The 24,983-nt window shown below is 32.9% G+C and overlaps 1 protein-coding gene across 1 annotated transcript in view; it reads right to left on the bottom strand.

The window, feature by feature from the left end:
- Window positions 1-24,983, bottom strand: part of AGBL4 (AGBL carboxypeptidase 4) — a 1,288,259-nt gene that overhangs the window by 1,119,559 nt on the left and 143,717 nt on the right. The window contains exon 3 of the mRNA XM_040626601.1: window positions 17,900-18,060. Within this exon, the coding sequence (XP_040482535.1) occupies window positions 17,900-18,060 (161 nt within the window). The remainder of the gene's footprint in view (window positions 1-17,899; window positions 18,061-24,983) is intronic.

Genomic DNA, 24,983 nt, shown 5'->3' with positions numbered 1-24,983 from the left:
AACAACCCATAGCTTTAAGACTCATCTAGCCTAAGATGCTCTGTTTCTGGTATCCAGAGTTTCATTTGCATAAAGATCTTTTTCACTTTCTACATCTGTGTTTTATTTATATTGCAACAGCAATATTTATAAGTTTATGTCACAATAAGTTTCCAGTCTAAATTTGGATCTTCTTTAATTGTTTAGCAGTTAAAACCACACAAAAAGAGTAAAAGAAAAAAAAATCCACCACGAAATTCCTCATAGTGAAGCTCATATGAGAGTTCTCCTCATAAACAAGTAACCATTTCAGATCACATCATAGAAAGATGACGTTAAAGTACAATAAATGATAAAATATGACTTCCTTAATCTATGGCCAACTTTACATTCTTAAAGAAAATGGAAAGATATGTTTTGCTTTAGACAAACTGACATCATGATATGATTTGATTGTTTTTAACCATTTATTTCACTACTAAATTGAAGCTTTTGGCTATCATATCAGGTTTATGATATTTATTTGACTAAGATGAGTTTTCCCTATTCAAGATTAGCTAAGGGCCAGATCTAATAATGTCTTCTCTTATAACTCTCCTTTAAATATTCCCTGAGCCCTAGCCTAACTAAAAGTGGTAAGCTTTCATAATACTTTACTTGCATTTCTAGAACTAAACATTATTTTATTCATTGGTTTATATTTTTTTTTGTATACTTGATTCATCCTCATTACTAGAGTGTATGCCCCATTAGTGCAAAACAGGACTTCTTTATACAAATGTCTTGGTTCATAATAGGTCATGAATATGTTTGTTGAATAAATGAAATGACTCTCCCTAGTCATACTCCCATTTTTCATTAATGACTCGGTTATTTGTTTATCAATAAACAACACTGCAACAATGTTCTATGATGCTTAGAGAATCATCAGAGCCTTAACTGTACATATAAGATTTAGACAGTGACTGTTACTACCTTGGAATCTAAAATAATAATTTAGACTAGTGATAAGGTTCACTGTCCTCAAAAAATATATCACTAAGCCAAAATAATACTATGTATGTTCACTTACTTATCTGTTTATGTTTCTCTCAGCAAACTATAAGCTCAATGATTCATAGGACCTTTTTTTTGGCCACTGTATCTTCAATGCCTATCATAGTGCCTGGCATATAACAGGTTCTTAATAAATACTTCTTGAATAAGTTTAACAAATGTTTTCTGAAGTAAACCATGTGCCAGGGACTTTACCACATGCTCATTAAACTTAATTTCAACAAAATTAACAAACGTAATTATTTCATTTCATATAAACAACAATGCCTTGAAATAACATTATTTGATACGCAAAATGAGACTCAGAGGTTAAGTAACTAGCTGAAAGCCAACAACTACTGAATAGTTATTAAGCTTGAATTTAAATTCAGGAATGTTTGATTCCACTCTCCCTTACTTGTTTCATCCTCCCAATCTAAGCATTCATTACATATTCAGACGAATTTAGTAAAAGAATGTAGCTCAGCTTCTTTGCCCTCAACTTTCTTCCATTCTTTTGAAGTGGAATTGGGTAATTAAGTATATTCAATCAACTGACCAAAGGAATTTTTAAAAAAAGAAATCGGTGAGTATCAATCACATGCAGAAGTAAGTTAAATACCCTGAACCAAAATAGTTATTTATTCAGACATGCTTTTTTAAAATATGACACAGTAAATATTGTTGGATCATCAAATATTATTTTACAGATTAACTTTTTATCTTTGGGAGAAAATGGAAAAGAGAATAAGAAGGAAAAGAAAATGCTTCCATATTTGGTTGCCATTTATCCAGTTCATTTATACACTAGTGTACACACATTAACAATAAAATATTTCCAAATGTTTAAGAGAAAATTCCTGGATTATGTCAACATCACTATACTTTAGATACTACACATTTAAAACAATTTAGAAAAATTTATTATAATCAGTCCAAAAGTAATTATTCTACATTCTACTTGTAATTCAGTAGAGTAACAGAATCAATGAGACAAGAGTAATCTTGGTATAAAATTAGGTTTGATATACTAATTTTTGAAAGTGAAAGTCATTTGTCAAAAATCTGTATGTGGAACATTACCAGAGAAGCATCAGCAAGGTCCCCAAGACATTTGCATTATGGGAGACAAAAATAAGAACAGAAAATGAAACTATTTAAAATGAACACCAGAGCAGACTTTAGTGAAGGGGCAAAAGAACTAGCAAGGAAGTCAAGAGATGTGAGCTGTAAGCTTAGCTCTGCCATAAACTAAATGTAAAACAGTGAGTGACTCATATCATCATTCTAAACCTCAGGTTTTTTTATATATAAGAAAAGATATAAAGTTTGAAAGATGAAGAGTGTAAAGGTATTCTAGAAACACGGATACAAAGGCTAAGAGACAAAAAGAACACAATATATTAGGAGAATGTAAAGTTGTCATAGATGGCTGGATTGCTGACTTTCAGTTACTTACTTACCTTCTATTAGTCTCAGTTTTGTTGCCTAATTTAATGACACTTACTTCACAGCTTTACCGTATACGTTATTAAATAATTAAGTAAATGAAAATCTAGTGAAGTCCCTTATGCAGTGATATGTATTTTAGTTATAGAGAATCACCATATTACTCTAAGAATATAATTTTTAGGTGACAGCAAATATGTAGGCTTCAGATATGAGGAAATGGTCATTAAGATTACTTTCAACTATAGAATTTTGTGACTATGCTTTGCTTTAAAAGCTGCAAGGTCATTCGACGAAATTCAACCTCTATTCATGCTGAAACCTATCAGCAAATTCAGAGTGAAAGGGAATGTCTTCAATTTAATAAAGGACATCTATAAAAAATAAAAAAAAAAAACCACTACATAACACCTTAAGTAACATCATACTTAGTGGTGAAAGGCTGGAAGCATTCCCCTAAAATGTGGAATAAGACAATCAGGTCCACTCTCACTACTCCTATTCATCATTGTAATAATGGTCATAGCTGGTGGAAACAACAAGAAAAAGGTTTTGAACTAAAAAACAAAACAAGGCATGCAGATATAAACATTCTCTACTCCTAGATGATATAATCACCTATGCAGAATATCTTAATTGACAAATAAGCTACTAGAAGTAGTCAGTCAGTTTAGCAAGGATGCAGATTATAAGGTCAGTGTCATATTACTACATACTAACAAAAAACAGTTAGCAATTAAAAATTTTTAAATAATTTTACTTATAATTGTATCAAAAAGAAAAGAAATATTTAAGCATAAATCTAACAAAAGTGAGTGACATCTCTATGTTGAAAAAAAAAAACCCTAGAAACAAAAAAACCGATGAAAGAAATCAAAAAAGATAAAATAAATGGAAAGATATATATTTATAGCTCATGGATTGGAAGAAACAATACTGTTAACATGTCAATATTTCAATTTCTCCTACATGTCTAAAGATTCAACAAAATTCCAAACAAAATCCCAGCAGGGTAGCAGGATTTTTTTTTTTCTTGTAGAAATCAAAAACCGTATTCTAAAATTTATGTGAGAAGGCAAAGGTGCTAGAATAACCAAAAGAATTTGGAAAAAGATGACAAGACAAAAGACATACCACCTGATTTCAAGACTTGATATTAAGCTACAGAAATCAAGACAGTATGGAATTGGAGAAAGGATAATCATATAATTCAATGGAACAAAACAGAGTCCAGAAACAGACCCACACATATATGGTCAACTGATTTTAAACAAAGATGCAAATAATTTTATAGAGAAAAGGCAGGGTTTTTTTTTAACAGATGGTACTGAAATAGACATCCATATGCAAAAGATGAATAAAAAACAACCTTCTAAGAAAAACTCAATCCATAGTTCACACCATATATAAGTATTAATTTAAAATGTATCATAGACCTAAATATAAAACCTAAGACCACAAAATTTTCAGAAGAAAACAAAGGAGAAAATTTTGTGATCTTCAGTTAGACAAAGATTTCTTAGAATTAACATCAAAAGCATGATCCATAACAGAAAAATAACTGGACTTTACAAAAACTATAATTTGTTCTGTGAAAGATACTTTCAAAGGAATAAAAAGACCAAACCCAGTCGAGGGGGGAAATATTTGTAAACAGATGATAAATGATTTATATCTAGAATATATAAGAAACTCTCAAATCTTAATAATAAAACAAACAACCCAATTTAAAACACTAACAAAAATTTGGGACAGGTACTTCATCAAAAAATAAATACAGAGATGGCAAATAAGTACATGAAGATGTTCAAAGTTTTTAGTCATTAGGGAAATTCAAATTAAAATCATGAGACACAAATGCACATCTATTAGAATGGGTAAGATTAAAAAATACTGATGATACCAAGTGCTGGCAAGGATATGCAGTAACTGGAACTCTCATACATTGCTCATGGAAATGCAAACTGATACAGCCACTTTGAGAAACAGTTTGGCAGTTACTTATAAAGTTAAACATACACTTACCATATGACCAAGCAATCCTGCTCCCAAGTATTTACCCAAGGGAAATGAAAACTTACATTCACAAACATAAAAAAGTACAAGAATATTTATAGCATAACTTATAATTTCCAAAAACTGGAAACATCTGCAAAATCCCTTAACTGGATAAACAAACTGTGGTAACATGTGCCACTTTCTATAAATATCTTATTTGTTTACTTTCTCCTATTTATTGTCTTTCTTCTCATAATAAAACACAAGCTTCCCCAGAACAGAAGAACCTTGTCTTTTATTCAGTGCCGATTCTTGCCTACCCAAAACAGTGTCTAGAGTATCATAGGTACACAATAAATATTTGTTGAATATTAATGCCAAGAAAAATAACATTTATGGAGGGCTTTCTAAGTGTCAAGCAAAACTTCAATAGCTTGGTTATACTGTATCATGTAGGTAGGCAACTAAGACATAGCATAAAATCTCTTGCCCAAGGTCACACAATAAATAGCTAAGTAGAATATGAACCCTGGTAGTATGACTCCAAAGCATGAACATAATCCAAATGAAGAAGTATTGGAAGGGCATTACAGGAAAGAGCAAAATGCAGGGAGGTGAGAAACAACATGGTCTCTGCAGGAAACTACAAGAAGGCCAATAACTATTTATGGCAAAGAAAACTAGAGAGGGGCCAGATCGTGAAGAGCACCATATGCCAGGCTAAGAAACCTGGACTTTACTCTAAAGGAATAGGGAACATTTAAGGGGTTTAGCAGCGGAGTAGCAAAGTCAGATTTGGAGTTTAGATAGAATACTCCAGGTCAGTGTGAAAGATGGACTTAAATAAGCACAAGACTCTGGACAAAGCTACACATACAGTCTTATTTTACACCTTGATATTACCAATAATTGCAATAACTGCAATCCCTTCAATTTCTTTCATTCATCTTACCCTAAAGGCCACCCCTTCTCTTTGAAGCTTACTATAGTACACTACCTATCAAACTACTTTCACCTCATCAGAATGTCCAACAAAGATGAATAAAGTCTCAGTTTGCCTAGAAAAGTTTCGGTTTATGACTGCTATCTAGATGTAATTATTAGATCATCTTTTACTCTCAAAATTAACTGGATTTGGATAATATGATCATCCTACCTTCAATGTATTGATCTACCATGTTTTCACCACCTTTCGCCTTACCATTACTCCTTACTCCTTACCCCCGTAATGTACTCTCTCTTCTCCAGGCTTTGTTGAATGTACCCTGGACTCTCATTCTTTTCTTAGTTTATGATCTTTATTGGTGAAAACACACCCATGTTCTGTTTATGACCATAACAGACTATCTGGTACTGAATTTATCCACCCCCTATAAACTGGACAAAATACATAAAACTGCTTTTTTTTGGCATTAGACAGCTGGCAACTCATGACTGATTTCTGAGACAAGGGAAACAAATGAGGTAAGCCCTGCAATCACTAAGGTATTCTGTCTGGAGGCACCTTCTGAACTATAATGCAAGGCAAAGGAATCCATGCAAAATGATAACTCACTGAGTTGAAGAAACAGAAGCTGGAGTTCCAGGAGTGGGTTGGAGATAATGTGGCTAGAATTATAGAACAAAGCACTGGAGAAGACTATGCACAGAAAAAACTCCAGAAATTTGTATTGGATCCAACTTGATTCTATGGCTGAATGTAAAGCCATATATGCATAAGGTAAGACTCCAGGAAAATAGGCAAAGAACCATTACAAGAAAATGGTGGAAGAAATCCAAAAACTCACATATAGCTGGGAGACCTTTGAATCCAAACAAATCAGAGTAAAAGCTTCAATGAATACTTCACTAGAGACTCCAGAAAGATCACATCTTAGTAGCAGGGTGAAACCAGCCCTAAACTAGAAGCTAATCTAGACCTGTCTTAACAACACTTAGAATCAAGCCTTCATAACAGTAATGGGAGTAACTATCCCATGTCTGCCATCTTACCGTAAACAACTAAAAAACTGGATAAAATATATGAGTAGATGCTTTCAGACATTGGACAACAAGCATCACAAAGCTGGGATCCCTAAGAGAAAAGAAACAAATGAGATAATTCCTGTTATCACTCTGGCTTTCAAGACACAGGAATGGGAAGCATTCCAGTTGTAAGCAGAATAGAGAGACCCCATTGAATATCTGGAGCATTCAGTAGATACTCTAGAAAAGCTGTGCCTGACTCTAGTAGAACTGAAGTACCATCACTGAATTAGGCCTGCACTAACAAAGATTTAAAAGAAGCCTCAAAACAAGTCAAGTTGTTCCACAAGTAAATTAACTGTCTGCCAAAAAAAAAAAAAGAAAAGAAAAAAACAAAACTCTGAATAACTTTTCTTTTAAAAAGGAAACAAAATCTAAACAATCAACAGTGTAATAATCACAATGTCAGATTCAAAAAAAAATGTCTAGATATGCAAAAAAGCATAAAAGTGTGACCTATAATCAGGAGAAAAATCAACTGATACAAATGAATCCAGAAATGACAAAGATAATAGAATTCTCAGCAGTTATAAAGTTATATACAGTTATAAATGTATTCAAGTGTATTATAAACATATTCAAGGATTTAATATATAACATAAACATGATGAGAGAAACAGAAGATATAAAAAAGAACCAAGTGAAAATTCTCATTTATTGCTAGTGAGAATGTAAAAGGATACAATATAGGGAAAGGATTAACTGTGACGTGGTATGAGTCACAGTTATCCTTTATAGTCCCATTATCATTTGTAGTATTGGAAATGTTTTATATTTTGATTGTGGTATGTTTTAATTTGACTGTATGATTATCATACCTCAACAAGTTGATTTACAAGTAAAATTTAATAATAAAATAAATATTGTTTCCTCAGGAAAAGTAAAAACACAACTATGGTTAAATCAAACTTTCTCCCTATTCTGCATGTGCAGGCTTATAGCTAAAAAGGATAGGTGAAAAACATTCACATTGAATTTTATGTGTTTAAATTCATGTATGTATATCACAATGTTACCTTTATTACTATCAACAAATGATATTATTCTACCCGAGGTCATTTACTCTTCCCCTCTCTGATGAGTCCATTCATTATACCTTGTATTACTTCAAGTTTCCAAAACTCCTTCCCCCATCATCAATCTCTGCTGATGATCTTGCTTCCTGTTTCACTGAAAGGATGAAAGGAACAGAAGAAAAACTCCACAGATTACTTTCACTACCTTTATCTACTTAATAGCATCAGCTCTCACCTATTCTTCCCTCTAACATGTTACTTACTATGTGAGAAACATCTACCTGTGTGCCTACCTAAAGGCAATCCTTCAATTTATGAACTGTCTCTTCTCAATATGCAGGAATATCAGTCCAGTATCCCTTCTCCTCTCTGTATCAATTATTTGCTCTATATTAGATCATTTTAATCAGGATATAAACATGCTACTTGTTCCACCCAAGCAAATTTTTTTTTCTCAGACCTACTACCTCTATTAGCTACCATTCCATTTCGTTGCTTCACCTGCAAGGAACTTCTTCAAAAAACGTTGCCTACATTAGATGTCTCCAATGCCTCTCCTCCCATTCTCTCTTTTTTTTGAATTTTACTTTATTGTGGCAAGAACATTTAACATGAGATCTACCCTTAACAAAATTTTAAGAGCACAATACATTATAATTGACTACATATAGCTGGAATATTGTACAACAGATAAATATAACTTATTCATCTTGCTTATCTGAAACTTAAAGTCTATCAATTCGTGAATCCCATTTGCCCCTCCCCACAGCCCCTGGCAAACACCATTCCACTCTTTCACTCTATGAATTTGACTATTTTCAATACCTCACATAAGCTGAATCATGCAGTATTTAGCATCCTAAATGTCCATCAACAGATGAATGGATAAAGAAAATGGTATAAAGAAAGTGGTATACACATACAATGGAATACTATACAGCCTTTGAAAAGAAGAAAATTCTGCAATATGCAACAACATGGATGAACACTGAGGATATTATGCTCTCATTCTCTAAAGCCTACTCTAGCACTCAATTAAAACTGCTATTTGTCAAGGTCATCAATAACTTCCATAATCCCAAATCCAACAGTCAATCCTGTGTCCCCATCTTATTTAAACTATCAGCAGCATATTTCACAGTGCATTACTCACTTCTCCTCCATGATTGTTCTTCATTTATATTCCAAGATAATACACACTTGGATTTCCTCCTACTAACAGTGCTCTTTTTCAGTTTCCTTTACTGGCTTCTCAGTCAGAGGTCGCTAAACTCACTACTTATTCCTCTCCTCTTCTCTATTTATACTTACTCCTATAGTAATATCATCCCTGTTTTATGACTTTAAATACTCTCTATATGCTAACAATTCCCAAATATATAGCTTCAATCCCAACTTTTCTTTCAGACTCCAGACTCATGTATCCCAACTGCCTACTTATTAGTGTGTTTGAATATATGATAGGTATCTCATATTTAAACTGTCTAAAACTGAACTCCTCATCTTTCTCCCAAAACCTGCTCTTCTGGCTGCCTTCTGTATCTCTGTAGATCATATATTCATGCCAAAACCCTGAAGTCATCCTTGATTCTTCTCTTGATTACACATCCATATCAAATCCAGAAGGAAATCCTCTGGCCATATCTTCAAATATCTCCCACCATTTAAATTGTGATCATAATAGCCCAAACCACTATGTCTCTCACTGAAATTAGAATAAAAGTCTCCAAACTGGATCCCTGTTTCTATCCTTGGGCCATTCTGTCTTTAATGTCTACTTTTAACAGGAAATGTCAATAATTTTATGATAGTGGTCATATCATGTAACTACTCTGTTAAACTTCTCTAATATTTTTGTATTTCAGAGTAAAAAATAATGTCCCTACTAAGATCTACCAGGTACTACAAAATCACCACTTCAACCCACCCACTGCTACCCTCCCACATATATACTTTTTAACCACATTTTCTACTAGTTTCTGCCTTGCTCACACAGCTCTAATCACACTGGTTTCTTTGCTGTACCTCAAATGAACCAGATGTGATTCCACCACAGGACACTGGCTTAGGGCAATAGCTATTCCAACTTATAAGACTACCCTTCTACCAGATATTTGTAAACCATATTTCCTTACTTCCTTTGTCTTTGCTCAAATGTTACCTTCTCAAGGAGGCCTACTTTAATGACAATTCATTTTGTTCTCCTCTACGTATCCCTCTTAACCTGTTCTACTTTTTCTTTTAAAAATTATCACTTTCTAATATACTATTTCCTCATTTGTTATGTCTATTTTTTTGTCCTTCTCTTTGACCCAATGATACACCGAGAATGAAAACCCCACAAGTGCTCCTATCTTTTTTCTCACTTGATTACTATATTCCAAGTGCTACAATTATGTCTAGAACAAAGAGGTAGTAATTAAGTATTTGTTGAATAAAAGTATAACCTCCATGGGGTGCCTGGATGGCTCAGTCGGTTAAGCATCTGACTCCTGATTTCAGCTCAAGTCATAATCTCAGGGTTGTGAGATCAAGCCCTGCATCCAGCTCTGTGTTGGGCATGGAGCCTGGTTAAGATTCTCTCTCTCCCTCTCCCTCTGCCACTCCCCATACCCCTTCCATTAAAAAACAACAAAAAAGTACATCCTCCCTAGCTGTTTAGGCCTTCTTTGATATCTTCGGTATCTTAGTTTCTTTGTTGATGATGTTTCTGTGATACATGAAAAATTTTCTTTTTTTTTTCTTTGTTCATTTTTTTTTTCTTAAATCCCACATATGGGAGAAATCATATGGTATTTTTCTTCCCTTGACTGACTTATTGTACTTACCACTATACCCTCTAGATCCATCCATGTTGTTGGCAATAAGTTTTGTTCTTTTTTATGGCTGAGTAATATTCCTCTGTGTGTGTGTGTGTGTGTGTGTGTGTGTGTGTGTGTGAGCACACATCATATCTTCTTTATCCATTCCTCTGTCATGGACAGATGGGTTTCTTCTGTATCTTCTCTATTGTAAATAATGCTGCAATATATATAGGGGTGCATATATCTTTTCAAATTAGTGTTTTCATGTTCTTTGGGTAAATACCCAGTAGTGGAATTGTTGGAGCTTATGGTACTTCTATTTTTCATTTTTTGAGGAGCGCCAATATTGTTTTCCACACTGGCCACACCAGTTGGCATTCCCACGAACAGTACATGAGGCTTCCTTTTTCTCCACATCCTTGCCAACATTCATTGTCTCCTGTGTTTTCTATTTTAGCCATTCTGACAGGTGTGAGGTGACATCACATGGTGCTTTTGACCTGCACTTTCCTGATGATGAATGATGTTGGGCATCTTTTCATGTATATCCTGGCCATCTGCATGTCTTCTTTGGAGAAAGTCTGTTCATGTCTTCTGCCAATTTTATTAGGATTATTCATTTGTTGTTGTTGAGTTGTGTAAGTTCTTTATATATTTTGGATACTGACCCTTTAACAGATATATAATTTGCCAATATCTTCTCCCATTCAGTAGACTTTTTGTTTTAATGAGGGTTTCCTTTGCTGTGCAAAGTCTTTTATTTTGATGTAGTTATAATGTTTATTTTTGTTTCCCTTGCCTCAAGGAGACATGTCTAGAAAAGCGTTGCTATGGCTGATGTCAGAGAATGTTGCCTGTGCAACCTCTTCTAGGATTTTTATGGTTTAAAGTCTCACATTTAGGCCTTTCATCCATTTTGAGTTTATGTTTGTGTATGGTGTAAGAAAGTTGTCCAGTTTCATTCTTTTCTATATAGCTGTCCAGTTTTCCCAACACCATTTGTTGAACAGATTATCATTTTCCCATTGCATATTCTTGCCTCCTTTGTCATAAATTAATTGACCATATAATCATGGGTTTATTTCTGGATTTTCTATTCTGTTCCCTTGCTCTATGTGTCTATTTTTGTGCCAGTGCCACACTGTTTTGATTACCACAATTTTGTAGTATATCTTAAAATCTGGAATTGTGATGCCTCCAGTTTCATTCTCTTCCTTTTCAAGATTGCTTTGGCTATTTGAGGTCTCTTGTGGTTCCATACACATTTTAGTATTATCTGTTCTAGTTTGGTGGAAAATGCTGTTGGTATATTGAGACGGATTGAATTAAATCTATAGATTGCTTTGGAAAATATAGACATTTTAACAATATTAACTCCTCTAATCCATGACCATGGAATACTTTTCCATGTGTTTGTCACCTTCAATTTTCAAGGGGATGCTTTTAAAGTTTCACCATTATGTATGATGCTTGATCTTGATTCTTTGAAGAGATCCTTTATCAAATAAAAAAAGTTCCTTTCTCATCCTAGTTTGCTCAAGTCTTAGTTCAAGTGGGTTTTAAATTTTACCTATTGGTTTCTATGAATCTACTGAGATGATATTTTGAAAGGCAGCATAAGACAGAAGAGAAAAAGCTCTGGAACCAGTAAATAATATGTACCAAAATACAAATAGAATACAAGTAAGCCGAAAAATAAATATGCCAAAAAGTTCACAATAACGCCTTCTAGTTAGTAGGATTATAGGCTTGTGTTTTGTTTTGTTTTCTTTGCTCCATTACTAACTTATATTTTCCAAATTTTCTACAGTGACTAGTTAGGTACAAATCCTGAGTCTACGCCCTACTAATTGCAGTATCTTCAACAAGTTATTTACCCTGTCTGTGTCTTACTTTCTTTCAGTTTCTTCACTTGTAAAATGAGGAGGTATAATAGTACTTAAAAACTATTTTGAAGATTAAATAAATTAATATAAAAGACTTAGAACAGTACATATAACATACAAGTGTTCAATAAATGTTAGCTATTTCTATAACAAATTGAATTACAGTGAAAATGAGAACCTGTGCTATACTTTATAGAAGGAGTATTAAAAGTATAGTAATATTAATAGCTAACATTTTTTTTTGTTCACTTCTTATGTGCCATGCATTGGATTAAGTGTTTTACATGCATTATCACATATGATTCTTAGAGCAACTCTACTAGATACTATTAAAACGTTAAACAGATGTAGAAATTGACTATTTAAATACAGAAATTGATCAATAACTTTCCCACGGTCACAGAGCTAGGAAATAAGTGGCAAAGCTAGGCTTATAATTCAGCCCAACCTAACATAGAATCTATATTCTTAAGCGTTACAATTTTTTTGATGATAATGATGATGATTAATAGTAGATTTGAAAGAAGGAGGAGGAAGAATAAGAGAATAAGCAGAATAAAAAGGAAGAGAAAGCAAACAAAGCAAAACAAAACCCAGTAATAGTAATCTAGTAATAATCTGTTATAGTGTTTTCTCTTGTTTTGTTAGTATTATTTCTACTGTTCTGGTGTTTTAATAAAAACAATAGCCAACAGGTATTGAGCTCCTATTAGCTATCTACCAAACACCATGGTAGGCCCTTTGCATATATTATCTCATATAATTTTCACAACACTCACATGAAGTTGTAGTATTATATTCAGTTACAGATGGAAAACTGAGTCACCAAGAGATTAATTTAACTGATCATGGGTAAAACAACTCACAAGTATCAGAATCAGGATTTAAACCCAAATGTGTCTGAATCTATCATCTGTGCTCTTTCTACTGTGAGATGCTGCCTCTGTGCACTGTTGATTTTGGCCAGGATGAAGTTTCACTGAGCCTAAAATCTCCAGGATGGAGACTAAAGAAGCAGCAAACTGTTGGAATTTTGAAGTCCAATTCAGACATGTAATATATAAAAGTGTGTGCATGTTTAAGCTACATTATTGCTTACAGTAATGTAAGAAATACTTCATTATTTAAAAAAAACTTCTTTTTAAAAATTTCCATTACATACCTCAGAGGACAGTCGGTTGGCACACCCAAACTAAAGAGGATTGCTGAATTGAGAAAAAAAGCCAAAATAATAAAGGGATCTGTTTTGTTGTCTCATGTTGTTGCTGGAATGCAATTAATTCCTCTATGACTAGAGTCCTGAAACACTGCATTATATCCCATTTATTTGTGTAAAATTTCAAAGTAAGTGATGAAAAAGAAACAACTTATTCTAAATATATGAAATATTGAACTTACGAAACAATTAAAAGCAAGAAATTCAAGGAAAAGCATCTCATTGCTGATAGCTCAGTAAAATAGTACAGATTTTCTGGTAATAATATAAAATATGTAGCAAGAGTTCAAAAATACTCATATCATTTGTCTATCAATTCCCCTCCTAGGAATTTATCCTAAGTAAGCAAAACAAAATATGGGTAACATTTCATACATGAAGATATTCACTACAGTGTTATTTGTAACAACAGATAATGGAAAATAATCTTTATGCCCAAGGAAATGGTTCAGTAGTAAAAAGCTATTGTACAGTCATGTTTATGAAGTTTTTAATGATAGAAAATTGCTTGTGATACTATTTATTTAAAAGCAAAACAAAAATTTGCATATGGTAAAAAATTTAATTATGCTCCAAAAAATAAAGTAGGAAGTAAAAAGCCTAGAAGTAAATATGCCAAAAAGTTAATATTTGTTTCTATATAGTATGATTATGTGTGTGTGCTTTTTCTCTGCTTCTAATAATTGCCTGTATTTTCCAAATTTACTACATTGAGCATCAGCTACTTTAATCAAAAAAAGGAAAAATTAATTCGAAGAGATAAAAACAACATAAGGGGAAGAGAATAGAGTTTAGAAGTCAAGATATATCATTTTCCCACTCTTATTGGCTGAAGTTAATAGAAAGATTTAAATAGAAAGATTTAAATAGAAAGATTTGTTTTCACATCACACAAGTATTTTGCTGCATCGATAATAAATTTCCACATAAGAATATTTAATACAAGTTTTCAGAGAGAAAATTATATTTTTAATAAAAATATCTTGATGTTAGTTTACATAGACTCTTGCAAAAACACTACTTAGCAACCACTTTTGGGGGTTTATATATCAGTCCTAGAATACAGCACCATATAGTCCAAGCTTTCATCACTTTTTACAAATGTCAAGGGAAATAACCAAAAAGATAGACCTGTTTGTATGGTATATTTGATGCTATAATTTTTAACATTCATTTAATGGACTTAGTCTTTGATGACTAACATTTCTTTTGCTTGCTAGCACCAAACCCTAAATAAGGTTCCTGACTAGATTACATTCATGAAGCTCTCATTTTAACGGAAATTAGAGAGATGGAAAAGATGATAGGAGGAGACATTATAAAAACAGACCTCACAAGTCAAACTTAATAGTAAAACCATCCTTTTTCATGTAGACAGCCATGAAAACAAATATCCTGTGAGAGAGAGATATTGTATCTTTCTAGCAGATCTTTATGCCATCTTGAGACAGATTTCCATAACTATATTATGTGATTACAGTTGATGAAGCAATGGCCCAAAGAAAGAGACTGATAAAGCATCACACTCCAGGAAACCCGATAAACATGTTCATGATTTCTAATTGTAACAAGAGTAGAATAGCACTGGATATGAAGATAGAAACCCAGAGAGTCAGATAGCTTTAGTCAGGGCTCATTGTAACACAAAAAACTTAATTAAAAAATTTATTCTAAAAAAAAAAAAAAGAAAGAAAGAAACCCAGAGAATCAGAGTAAATATTGGTTCCTCCCACTTTAAAAATGAGCATTCATAAAAACAACACCAACTCTCTTATTAGAATAATCCCTTGGAACACACTCATGTTACTTACTTAACTGATAGGCAAGACTGCAAAAGAGCCTGTATGACTTTAGCATAAGGTATAAAAATTATAACACTCTAGAAGACGCTAATTTTAAACAACAAAAAGAACATACCTGCAAGCAACTAGAAGAGAAAAAAAACAAGAAACTGAAATTTATGAGCAACCTGCCCAAAAAACTATCTCAGGTAGTGTAACTTAAGAAATCCATTTTCCTGGGCACCTGGATGGCTCAGTCGGTTAAGTGATGTACTCTTGATTTCAGCCCTGGTCATGATCTCAGGGTTGTTAGATTGAGCCCCACATGGGGCTGGTCTCCCACTGGGCGTGGAGCCCTACTTAAAATTCCTTCTCTCCCTCTATCTCTGTCCCTGCCCCACCCCAGAAAAGAAAAGAAAGAAAAACATTTTCCCTGCTTAGTCAAGCCACTCCCCACCCCTCCTCCTGAAAAGAGAAGCTATGTAAGAATATTATTTGTACAGAGACTAAAGTGCAAGAAAAACTGGGCTAAGAATTTAATGTGGCCCAAAGTTAAAGAACAATAATAATTTTAGAGCTTTAACTAAGTCTCTATTTAGCAAAGATCTAATTAGGATAGAGGATTCTATTGTTTGAAAAGTAATGGGTCTCATTTCTTAGGAGTTAGTCAATTCCTGGAAGCAATATGCAAGCTGAAGGATGTGCATGTGCTGTGCATAAAGAGGAAAACAGTAAACCCCTTTGGGAAATTAGAAATCCTGGCAGATTTTACTGCTTTTAAGAAAATGTTTCCCTTCCTTCATATGAATTGACTATATTGCTTCAGAATTATTATTTTTCAGTGGTGTATGTTACAACCATAAGTTACTGACATGAGACACCAATAGAAGAATGAAAGGTTATATGTCTACCTCACGTTAGCAGAGACAGCTTCATCGGGGACCCAAAGTTGGAGTGCCAAGACTGTCTTGTAGATGTGGCTAAAGTCTCCTGCTGTGAGTTACACTCTTAAAAGACTCAGTAACATAGACTTGGAAAATGCATTTTGATAATTACTAATTGTCTTGTTGGAATAAGAGGGCAATCCTATTGTCATGTAAACCCCTGATCAGGTAAAGTGTAGGTATTCCTAAGGCAGGTGAAGGGGAGAATATTGTTATTCTTACTATGAAAAGCTAAAAAAGGAATTCTCTCATGGGAGACTAAGTAAAACTAAGAAGCAAAGCTAGGAACTAAAGTATGTTCTTAAGCAGTTTTCTGTGATGGATTTAACATTTTTTCCCACTTGTCCTAAGTCATGTTTAGCCAACAATATAGAGTTCTCCCATCTATTTAATTCCTTCCAGCTAACCCTTAAACTTCATTAAATATTACATACACCTATGTCATTACAAACAGTCATGTGCCAGCGGTGGTGTACAGAATTAAGAGAATCAACAGTAAATCGGAACGTCTGTTCCTTGCACCCCTCTCCTACTGAAGGCAGCATGCCAGTAATAGTCCCTAAAGTCCAGACACTGACCACTGCCAGATATGTGAATCTAATTGCAGTTGAGAAAAATGGAGAGATGCGAGCAACCAGCTGAAAGAGCAAACAGGATGGACTGACTTAGGAGGGAAAGCTAAACCAACCCTCCCTTTCTCCCAAGTATACTAGAAAAAGATGACCCTGAAGGAAGAAGGCAGATAGATATTTAGTTACAGGGCTAAGTTTTCATCTGCTTAAAACAATCATATCACTATATGTACAAAGTTGTGCAGTCTTCCATGATTAGCTGTCTTAATATAACAGAATGATACACGATTTCTTTTTTTTTTTTAAGATTTTATTTATTTATTTGACAGGATAGAGACAGCCAGCGAGAAAGGGAACACAAGCAGGGGAGTGGGAGAGGAAGAAGCAGGCTCATAGCGGAAGAGCCGGATGTGGGGCTTGATCCCACAACGCCGGGATCACGCCCTGAGCCGAAGGCAGACGCTTAACCACTGTGCCACCCAGGCGCCCCGATACACGATTTCTTAGGATAAGATGTTTATTAAGGCATATGCATTTAGTTCTATTTTCATCAACACTCTCTCACTCAAAATATTTGAACAGGATTATAAAAAACATACACTGTTAGAAAATATAGATTAAGAAATTGTGGTTAAAGACAAATTAATATGATCAGAATGAAAGAAAAATTAGTACACAGAAATATAAGCCAAAAAGTTTTCAAGAATCATTAGCGAGTGCTGTAAAACTGGCTCTGAGTTTCCCAACAGATTAAAAAAAAAAAAAAAAAAGGGAGGGGGAATAGGATGAGTTATAAGAATCATACTATTTTTAAGATATAAACACCTTCTTGTAAAAGAGGAAGGCTTTTTCTGAAACTGAGGCCTATAAGAAATGTCCCTCATAGGTCTTTATAAAGAAAAATAATATGGAGAACATACTCTATAATAAACACAATAGCAAGCTACTTCCAATGGTTCCTCAAGGAAACCCAGCACATTATACTAATTCTTTAATCAGTAAAGAGCATTGTTTGTTCTCAGATCATCTATTTGTATTATTTAATAACCACCAGATAACAAAAAGCCAGCATATTATACCTATTTCTGTATATCTCTTAAAACTATTTCATTGCTAGAGATATACAAGACTATATTCCCAATCTGGTCATGATATTTAGATTTCTAAAGTAAAACAAAAGCATAATCTTCTTACCAAAACCACACTGAAGATATCCAATATTTCCCTCACCTGTGATTCTTTCACGTTTTCAACAGTAAAGTTGAACCAGACTCGGAAGCGTGGATTACAGGTATCCGGCCTAATGAATAAGTCATACTCAAATTCAGAGACCTGGTCTACCCGTCCAAGGTTACCTGGTGATAAAAGTTAACAGAACTATGTTTTAATAGAAGTTCAGGCAGCACAATAGCACATACATTTAAACATTATGAGCTCTGACAGCAACATTAGCCATTATACAGTACTTGTAGGTTCAGCATTCACAATCTATAAGGCTGCCAACTCTGAATACAGCCCAGGATAAGAGGAGCCTTCCAGGCTAGTCCATGCTGTGGTACAAACAGCTCTTTGAGTACTTAACATTCAGATCTGTTTGTGCTACAAGTGACAAGATTATTAGATTGGGATGTTCCATGGAGCAGGTGGCAAGCCCCAAAAAACCAAGGAAGAATCACAACCAAACTTCAGTCTCCTAGTTAGAAAAAAGGACAATATACTTTATGTATTTTCTATTAAGCTTTATACAAACCACCTCTACCTCTAATTTAATTTAATTCTCACAACAATGCTATGCAGTTCGTACTATTTTTGGTAACTTCCAAACTTCTATCAGAACATGTTAAAGGATATGTAGAATAAAGTTTTAAACAAAAATTAGAAGTAGTTGCTCCATAAGAATGACAAACTCACAAACAGCCATGAAATTAATTTCCATTTTTTTCACCAATAGAACAGTTTTATCAAAAATGTAGGTTGCCAGAGGGGAGGTTGGTGAGGGTGCAGTAAATAAGTAAAGGTGATCAAGAGTACATTTATCTTGATGAGCACTGAGTAATGTATAGAATTGCTGAATCATTACATTGTACACCTGAAACTAATATAACACTGTATGTTAATTATATTTCAATTTAAAAAAAAGAAAAAAGAAAAAATGTATAAACTTAGGTGTGACTTCCATTCCTTCTATCGCCTCTCTTTGACTTCTATTCTAATGAGCAGTGAATTGCCCATAATTGTCACAATGGGGTGGGATAAAAAATAAAAGCAAAGAGTCTAGTGAATTTCCAACCCAGATAATCAACATCTGAGGAAGAATAAAAAGGACTATAGATGGCAACAAAGAAATTGACTGAGAAATCAGTATTCTATTCCACCTGAAGAGCATAGTAATATCCTGCTTTAAAATAAGATCTAGTGTGTCTTTCTCCAAAAGAATACTCAGAATTAAACTTTAACCTTAAATATACCAAAGTTTTCAATTAATTCTTTTACTAGTTCTATTGGCATGTTACTTATTTTAATGAGCACCAGTTGTGTTGTCACAGATGGAATAGGAGCCTGGAAATCAGCAGACCTGAATTCTAGCTCAGCTGACTCACTATGCAATAATAGGTAAGTTACTTACCCTCTGAGGGCTTCATCTACTAAATGAGAATATTGGTTACCTAACCTTGAAGATTCCTTTCAGCTGTACCATTCTTTGGCTACCTGAATCTAAGATTAATAAGGCAGTGATCCAAGATAATAAGATAATCTTCCCCTCAAAACCTTATCAATTAACCTTAGGGTAATTTTATCTGCTCTCATTAAAATTTGGCCTGAGAAGCCAGACTTATTCCTCCTTCCAGAATCAAAACAATCAGTTACCTCCAATTAAGAACACACATATTGAAAAAAAAAATGCATTGATAGGAAAGTACAAAAATGAACTAATTAAAAACAAAAACTTTTATTTTAGTTTTTCGAGTTTTAAATGTCTTCAGAATTCCCAAGGAGATTCCTCAATTAAATTGGTTCTTTTAATTATTATCATGCAAAAATATTTACTAAGCCCTATGTCATAGAGGGCAGAATACTTATTGCACAGTGGCACTGAACTTTCAATCAGAGCTTTAGGCTGAAGTTTTATCTCTACCACTTACTGAATGACATTGGAAAATTCAGTTAACTTCATCCAACCTCTGTTTTTTCAACTATAAAGTAAGGATTATGTTAATAGAAATATAAATATTTATCTCTTGGTAATTACTATGAGTATTAATTTTCAACTGAAAACATTTTCTGAGCATTTCTACATGCCACATACTGTCCAAAATGGTAAGTGTACTAACCAATTCTCACAATGACCCCTGTGAGGAAGAAATCAATACTATCCCCATTTTACACATAAGAACACCAAAGGACAAAGATATAAAATAACTTATCCAAAGTTATATAGTAGATAAGTAAGCAAGAGTTAGAGTTGGGATTTGAATTCCACCAATATGACTCTAATCACTAGACTAAGAGCGTCTCTACATAACATAGATGGTTGGAAAAATACAGAGATAATATAAATTGAAAGTATATCATCAGGTATAATGCTTCATAAAATTACTACCTTTAAAAAAAACAAGAGGTAAAAAAACACTATTTTTTGCCACCTAAATGTTACTGGTTGAAAAATTAAACATTAATATGCATTTCAACATTTAAAGGAAAATTGTTATTTTGTTTTTAATTCTGGAACACTATAAATGGGTTTTGATAAATAATAACATGTCTTAAAATTGCTGCCATAGATGATATCTAATAATAAGGCTCCATTTGTGTCTAAAATTTTGCAGTTTCAAAATTAGTTGACATTCAAAAAGTACCATGTTATCTGTTGTAAAATAGAACAGATAATTAATCAAACAGATATAGTCTTTGCTTTCACTAAGGTTATAGTCTCAAATAATAATAAGCATCTGGTCTTTGATCTTCTGTAACTATTTTGTTGACCATCTTTGCCATTCCTATAAGGAATATCTTCTCTGTGTGTATGCATAAACAACTCTTTCTTCACCTTACCTTTAATATTTCAAAAAAGTGCCAATTTTTGACCTTCTGAAAATGGCTATTTGTAAATAAACTGGCAATGCCTCTATATCATTTGGTTCCCTTCCACTTATATGAAAAGCAAGAAAAGAAAACAAATAGAAATTCAAAATATAGGACAAATACAAAACAAAACATAAAATGTAGATTTTAAACACAAGTATGTCAGTAAGTGTGTTAAATACAAATTGACAAAATATCACAAAGACAAAATTTTGATGGTGGATGAAAAATTAACTATATGTTGTTTATAAATACACTTGACATTTAAGAGCATGGAAAGACTAATAAAGGAATGAAAAAGTTATATCAGGAAAGCACTCTGAAAAAAAGTTAATGTAGCTATATTTGTATCAGACAAGGTAGCCTTTAAATCAAGAAACATTACTAGAAATGAACAGGGATATTTCATGATGGACAAAAAAAAGATAATTCTATCCAGAAGACACAAAAATCTTTGAGGTGTATGTACATCTATTAACAGATCTCCAAAACATGTAGGTAAAATTTGACAAAATAGAAGATAGGTACAAATTCAGAATTACAGTGAGAAATTTCAACACACCAAAACCACAAACTGAGCAAAATCAAGAAAATATTCAGAAAGAATTGAGACAATCTGAAAATGTGATTAAAAAGGCTACCTTTTTCTAAATATGAAACACTTGATGTTTATAGAACTATGTGTGTGTATGTATTCTTTTCAAATGCACATACAAACTGAGGGTTTCAGAGGGGAGGGGGGTGGGGGATTGGGCTAGCCCAGTGATGGGTATTAAGGAGGGCACGTATTGCATGGAGCACTGGGTGTTATATGCAAACAACGAATCATGGAACACTACATCAAAAACTAATGATGCACTGTATGGTGACTAACATAACATAATAAAAATTTTTTAAAAATGCACATGATACACTAGTCCATAAAACAAGCCTCAACAAATTTCAAAAGGAAAAAAAAAAACTAATTTCAAAGGAATTTATACTATACTGCGTATGTACTCTTATCATAGTTACAGTATTTTAAACTAAATTATATATAATAAATACATGACAATATTTATGAGATATAGCTAATAAATCCATTCAAAAATAGAAATACATATACATACACATATAGATGACTGATTTTCATTGATTTATATATGTCTGAAAATCAATTATCTAAGCTCCCATCACAAACTTTGAAAAATTACTATATTATTAATATAATGATTAAAAGAGAATAGAAAAGAGCAAATAGTAATATTATCTGTTCATTTTACAACACATAACATGGTACTTTTTGAAAGAATAACTGATTGAATAGATGGATGAATGTATTGACTGTGGCTATGGTATATTTTATTTCAAGGTCTCAGCCTGGTGCTTTAAAAAGTATGAACTTAACAAAGCACTAAACATTTCTGAGTTTCAATAGTAATAGCAAAAGACAATAGTATTGCATAACTTTTATACATGAAACAAGCAAAAGAAAAAAGCAACATATAGAGAACTCCGTATGGCAACACATTAGAACAATACATGAAATATACGATTTCTTGTAAGAACAGGACCACTAAAAAAATCATCAACCCAAATATTCATTTTAGCAAAATAAAAAACAAATACGTTTTATCAATAAAAGCAGAAAAAGTATTTGATAAAAAGACACCATCTCTACTTTTGGCTCAGCCATGTTGGGGTAACCATTAAGAGATTAGCCCCATTGTAAAGAATTATATAGCAGGTAAAATATATGAAATAACTCTTTTCAGACATTAGAAAATAAGCAACATTATACAGTAACCCGAGGAAAGAGACATTCACAAGATGAACTACCACAATAGTATGTTGAAGCAGGTGAAACCTGTGGAGTAGGTCATCAGACAGGAGGAAACTATACATGGTGGTGGTGTTGGTGAATGGGTAACCAGAAAACTCTGAGATCATTTCCTGTAACTCTATGGCTGAAAGCTAAACAAGTACATGCACACAGAGAAACTACATTAGTTTTATCAAATCAAACATACTACAATGTTGAAAGCAAAACAGATATACTAGAGATGAAACTATAGTGGGTAGTATAGGCTGTTGGGAACCCAGTACAACCAGAATTGAAGAACTTTTGCCTCCTCAGGCATAAAACCCAGTTGAGATACCAGTAGAGACATTCCTTAGCAATAAAAACCATGTCCTGAGGAAGAACTAGTCTGTATTTTCCCTAATAAAACTGATAAAATCTCCATAGGAGACAAAGTTTGGGTCCAAGTTAGAACAGCTTGAAAATACCTAGGTTTTCCACCAGATCCACATCAATGAAATTTAAAACCATGCATACAGAAGTTTAAGGTGATCAGCCTTGAATTGATAAGCAAATGAACTGCCTTCTACAATAAATACTAACACACTGAAAAAGATAATATGAACTGCCTTCTACAATAAACACTAATACAATGAAAAACAGAATCCACTCTTTAAAATGTATCTTCCATTCTGTCCATTGTACACTCAAGTTATGAGACACTCAAAGATATATATTGCCCATAATCAAAAGGATGGAGGGAAACAATATAAATTCACACTGACATCAGTTGTACTATCTAGAAGAAGAAAATCCTTTAAATCGATATTATATATATTGTCAAAGAACAAAAACATATTAATAGAATTAAAGAAAAATATAATTTTCATATTTAAAAAATATGGAATTTCTAAAGAAATAGAAATGTCTGTAAAGACCTAACAAAAATTCTTTAAGTAAAAAGCACAATACCTGAAATGAAAAATTAAGTGGATGAACTTAACATTAGATTAGAGATGGTGAACAGTCAATGAATTTGAAGATAGATCAATTAAAAAATCATATGATCTGAAGAATTGAGAGAAAGAAAATTAAAGAAAAATTAACTGAGGCCTAGAAACTTATGGAATAATAAATGGTCTACAACACATATAAATGGGTCTGAGAAGAACAGAATGAGCAAATAGAAGAAAAAAATGTTTTTAATAATATCAAAAATTTCCCAAACATAAATTAAAAAATGACTTAGATATCTTAGAATCTCAAGAAACCTTACACAGAATAAATAGAAAGAAAACTCAACCAAAGTACATAACAGTCAAATTGATAAAAACCAAACAGAAACAGAAAATCTTAAGAGCAGCCAGAAGAAAAGCCATAAAACATAGATGTGAACAACATTAAGAATAAACATTGACTTCTAAGAATAACCATTAATTTCTAAGAAAGAACATCTTTAAAGTGATGAAAGAACAGAACTCTCAACCCGTAATTCAATATTTAGTGAAAACATACTGGTGATGGGTATTAAGGAGGGCACATGTAATGAGCACTGGGTGTTATACACAAATAATGAATCATGGAACACTACATCAAAAACTAATGATGTACTGTATGGTGACTAACATAACAATAAAAAATATATATAAAAAAAATAAATTAAAAACATACTTAAAAATGAGAGTAAAATAAAACATTTTCAGATTAACAAAAACAGAGAATTCATTACCAGCAGACCTGTACTATATGTAAAGCTACAAGAGGGGAAATTATATTAGATAGAGCTAATATCTATAAGAATAAACAAACATTATTAAAAATACTACACTACTAAACTAGTGTATAAATTTAAAAGACTGCTTTTATTTGTCTCATAATTTTCTTACAAGGTAATTGTTCAAACTTTTAAAAATGGTATTTTAAAGTCAGTTTACAAAGTACAACGAAACAAAATCTATGGCAAAATAGCAAAAAGAAATAGAATTACGCTGATATGAGGTAACTACATTTGTGAGATGGAAAGTAGGAAGTAGGAAGAACTTTGAGGAAAAAAGGAAGTAGTAATTACAAGTACAAGGTACCAAATGTGAAGTATTAAATTCGAAGTGGTAAAATAAGGACCCTGAAAAGGGTTTGATAAGTTATCAAGAGATGAAAAAGACAAGAAAAAAATTAAATTCATATTAATAAGCAAAAGTTACTCATCCAAAAAGGTTGTATATGGTATAATTCCAACCATATGACATTCTGCAAAAGTCAAAGCTATGGAGATCAGAGGTTGGAAAGAAGAGAAATTAATAGGCAGGGGACAGAGAATGTATAGGGCAGTGAAAAATACTCTGCGTGACTATAATGATGGAAACAATAATATGTTTATCCAAAACAATAGAATATACAATGCCAAGAGTGAACCCT

The sequence above is a fragment of the Ursus maritimus genome, unplaced genomic scaffold (assembly GCF_017311325.1).
Source record: "Ursus maritimus isolate PB19 unplaced genomic scaffold, ASM1731132v1 scaffold_12, whole genome shotgun sequence".
In the NCBI taxonomy this organism is placed as follows: Eukaryota; Metazoa; Chordata; class Mammalia; order Carnivora; family Ursidae; genus Ursus; species Ursus maritimus.
This window is presented reverse-complemented; position numbering and strand designations above follow the sequence as displayed.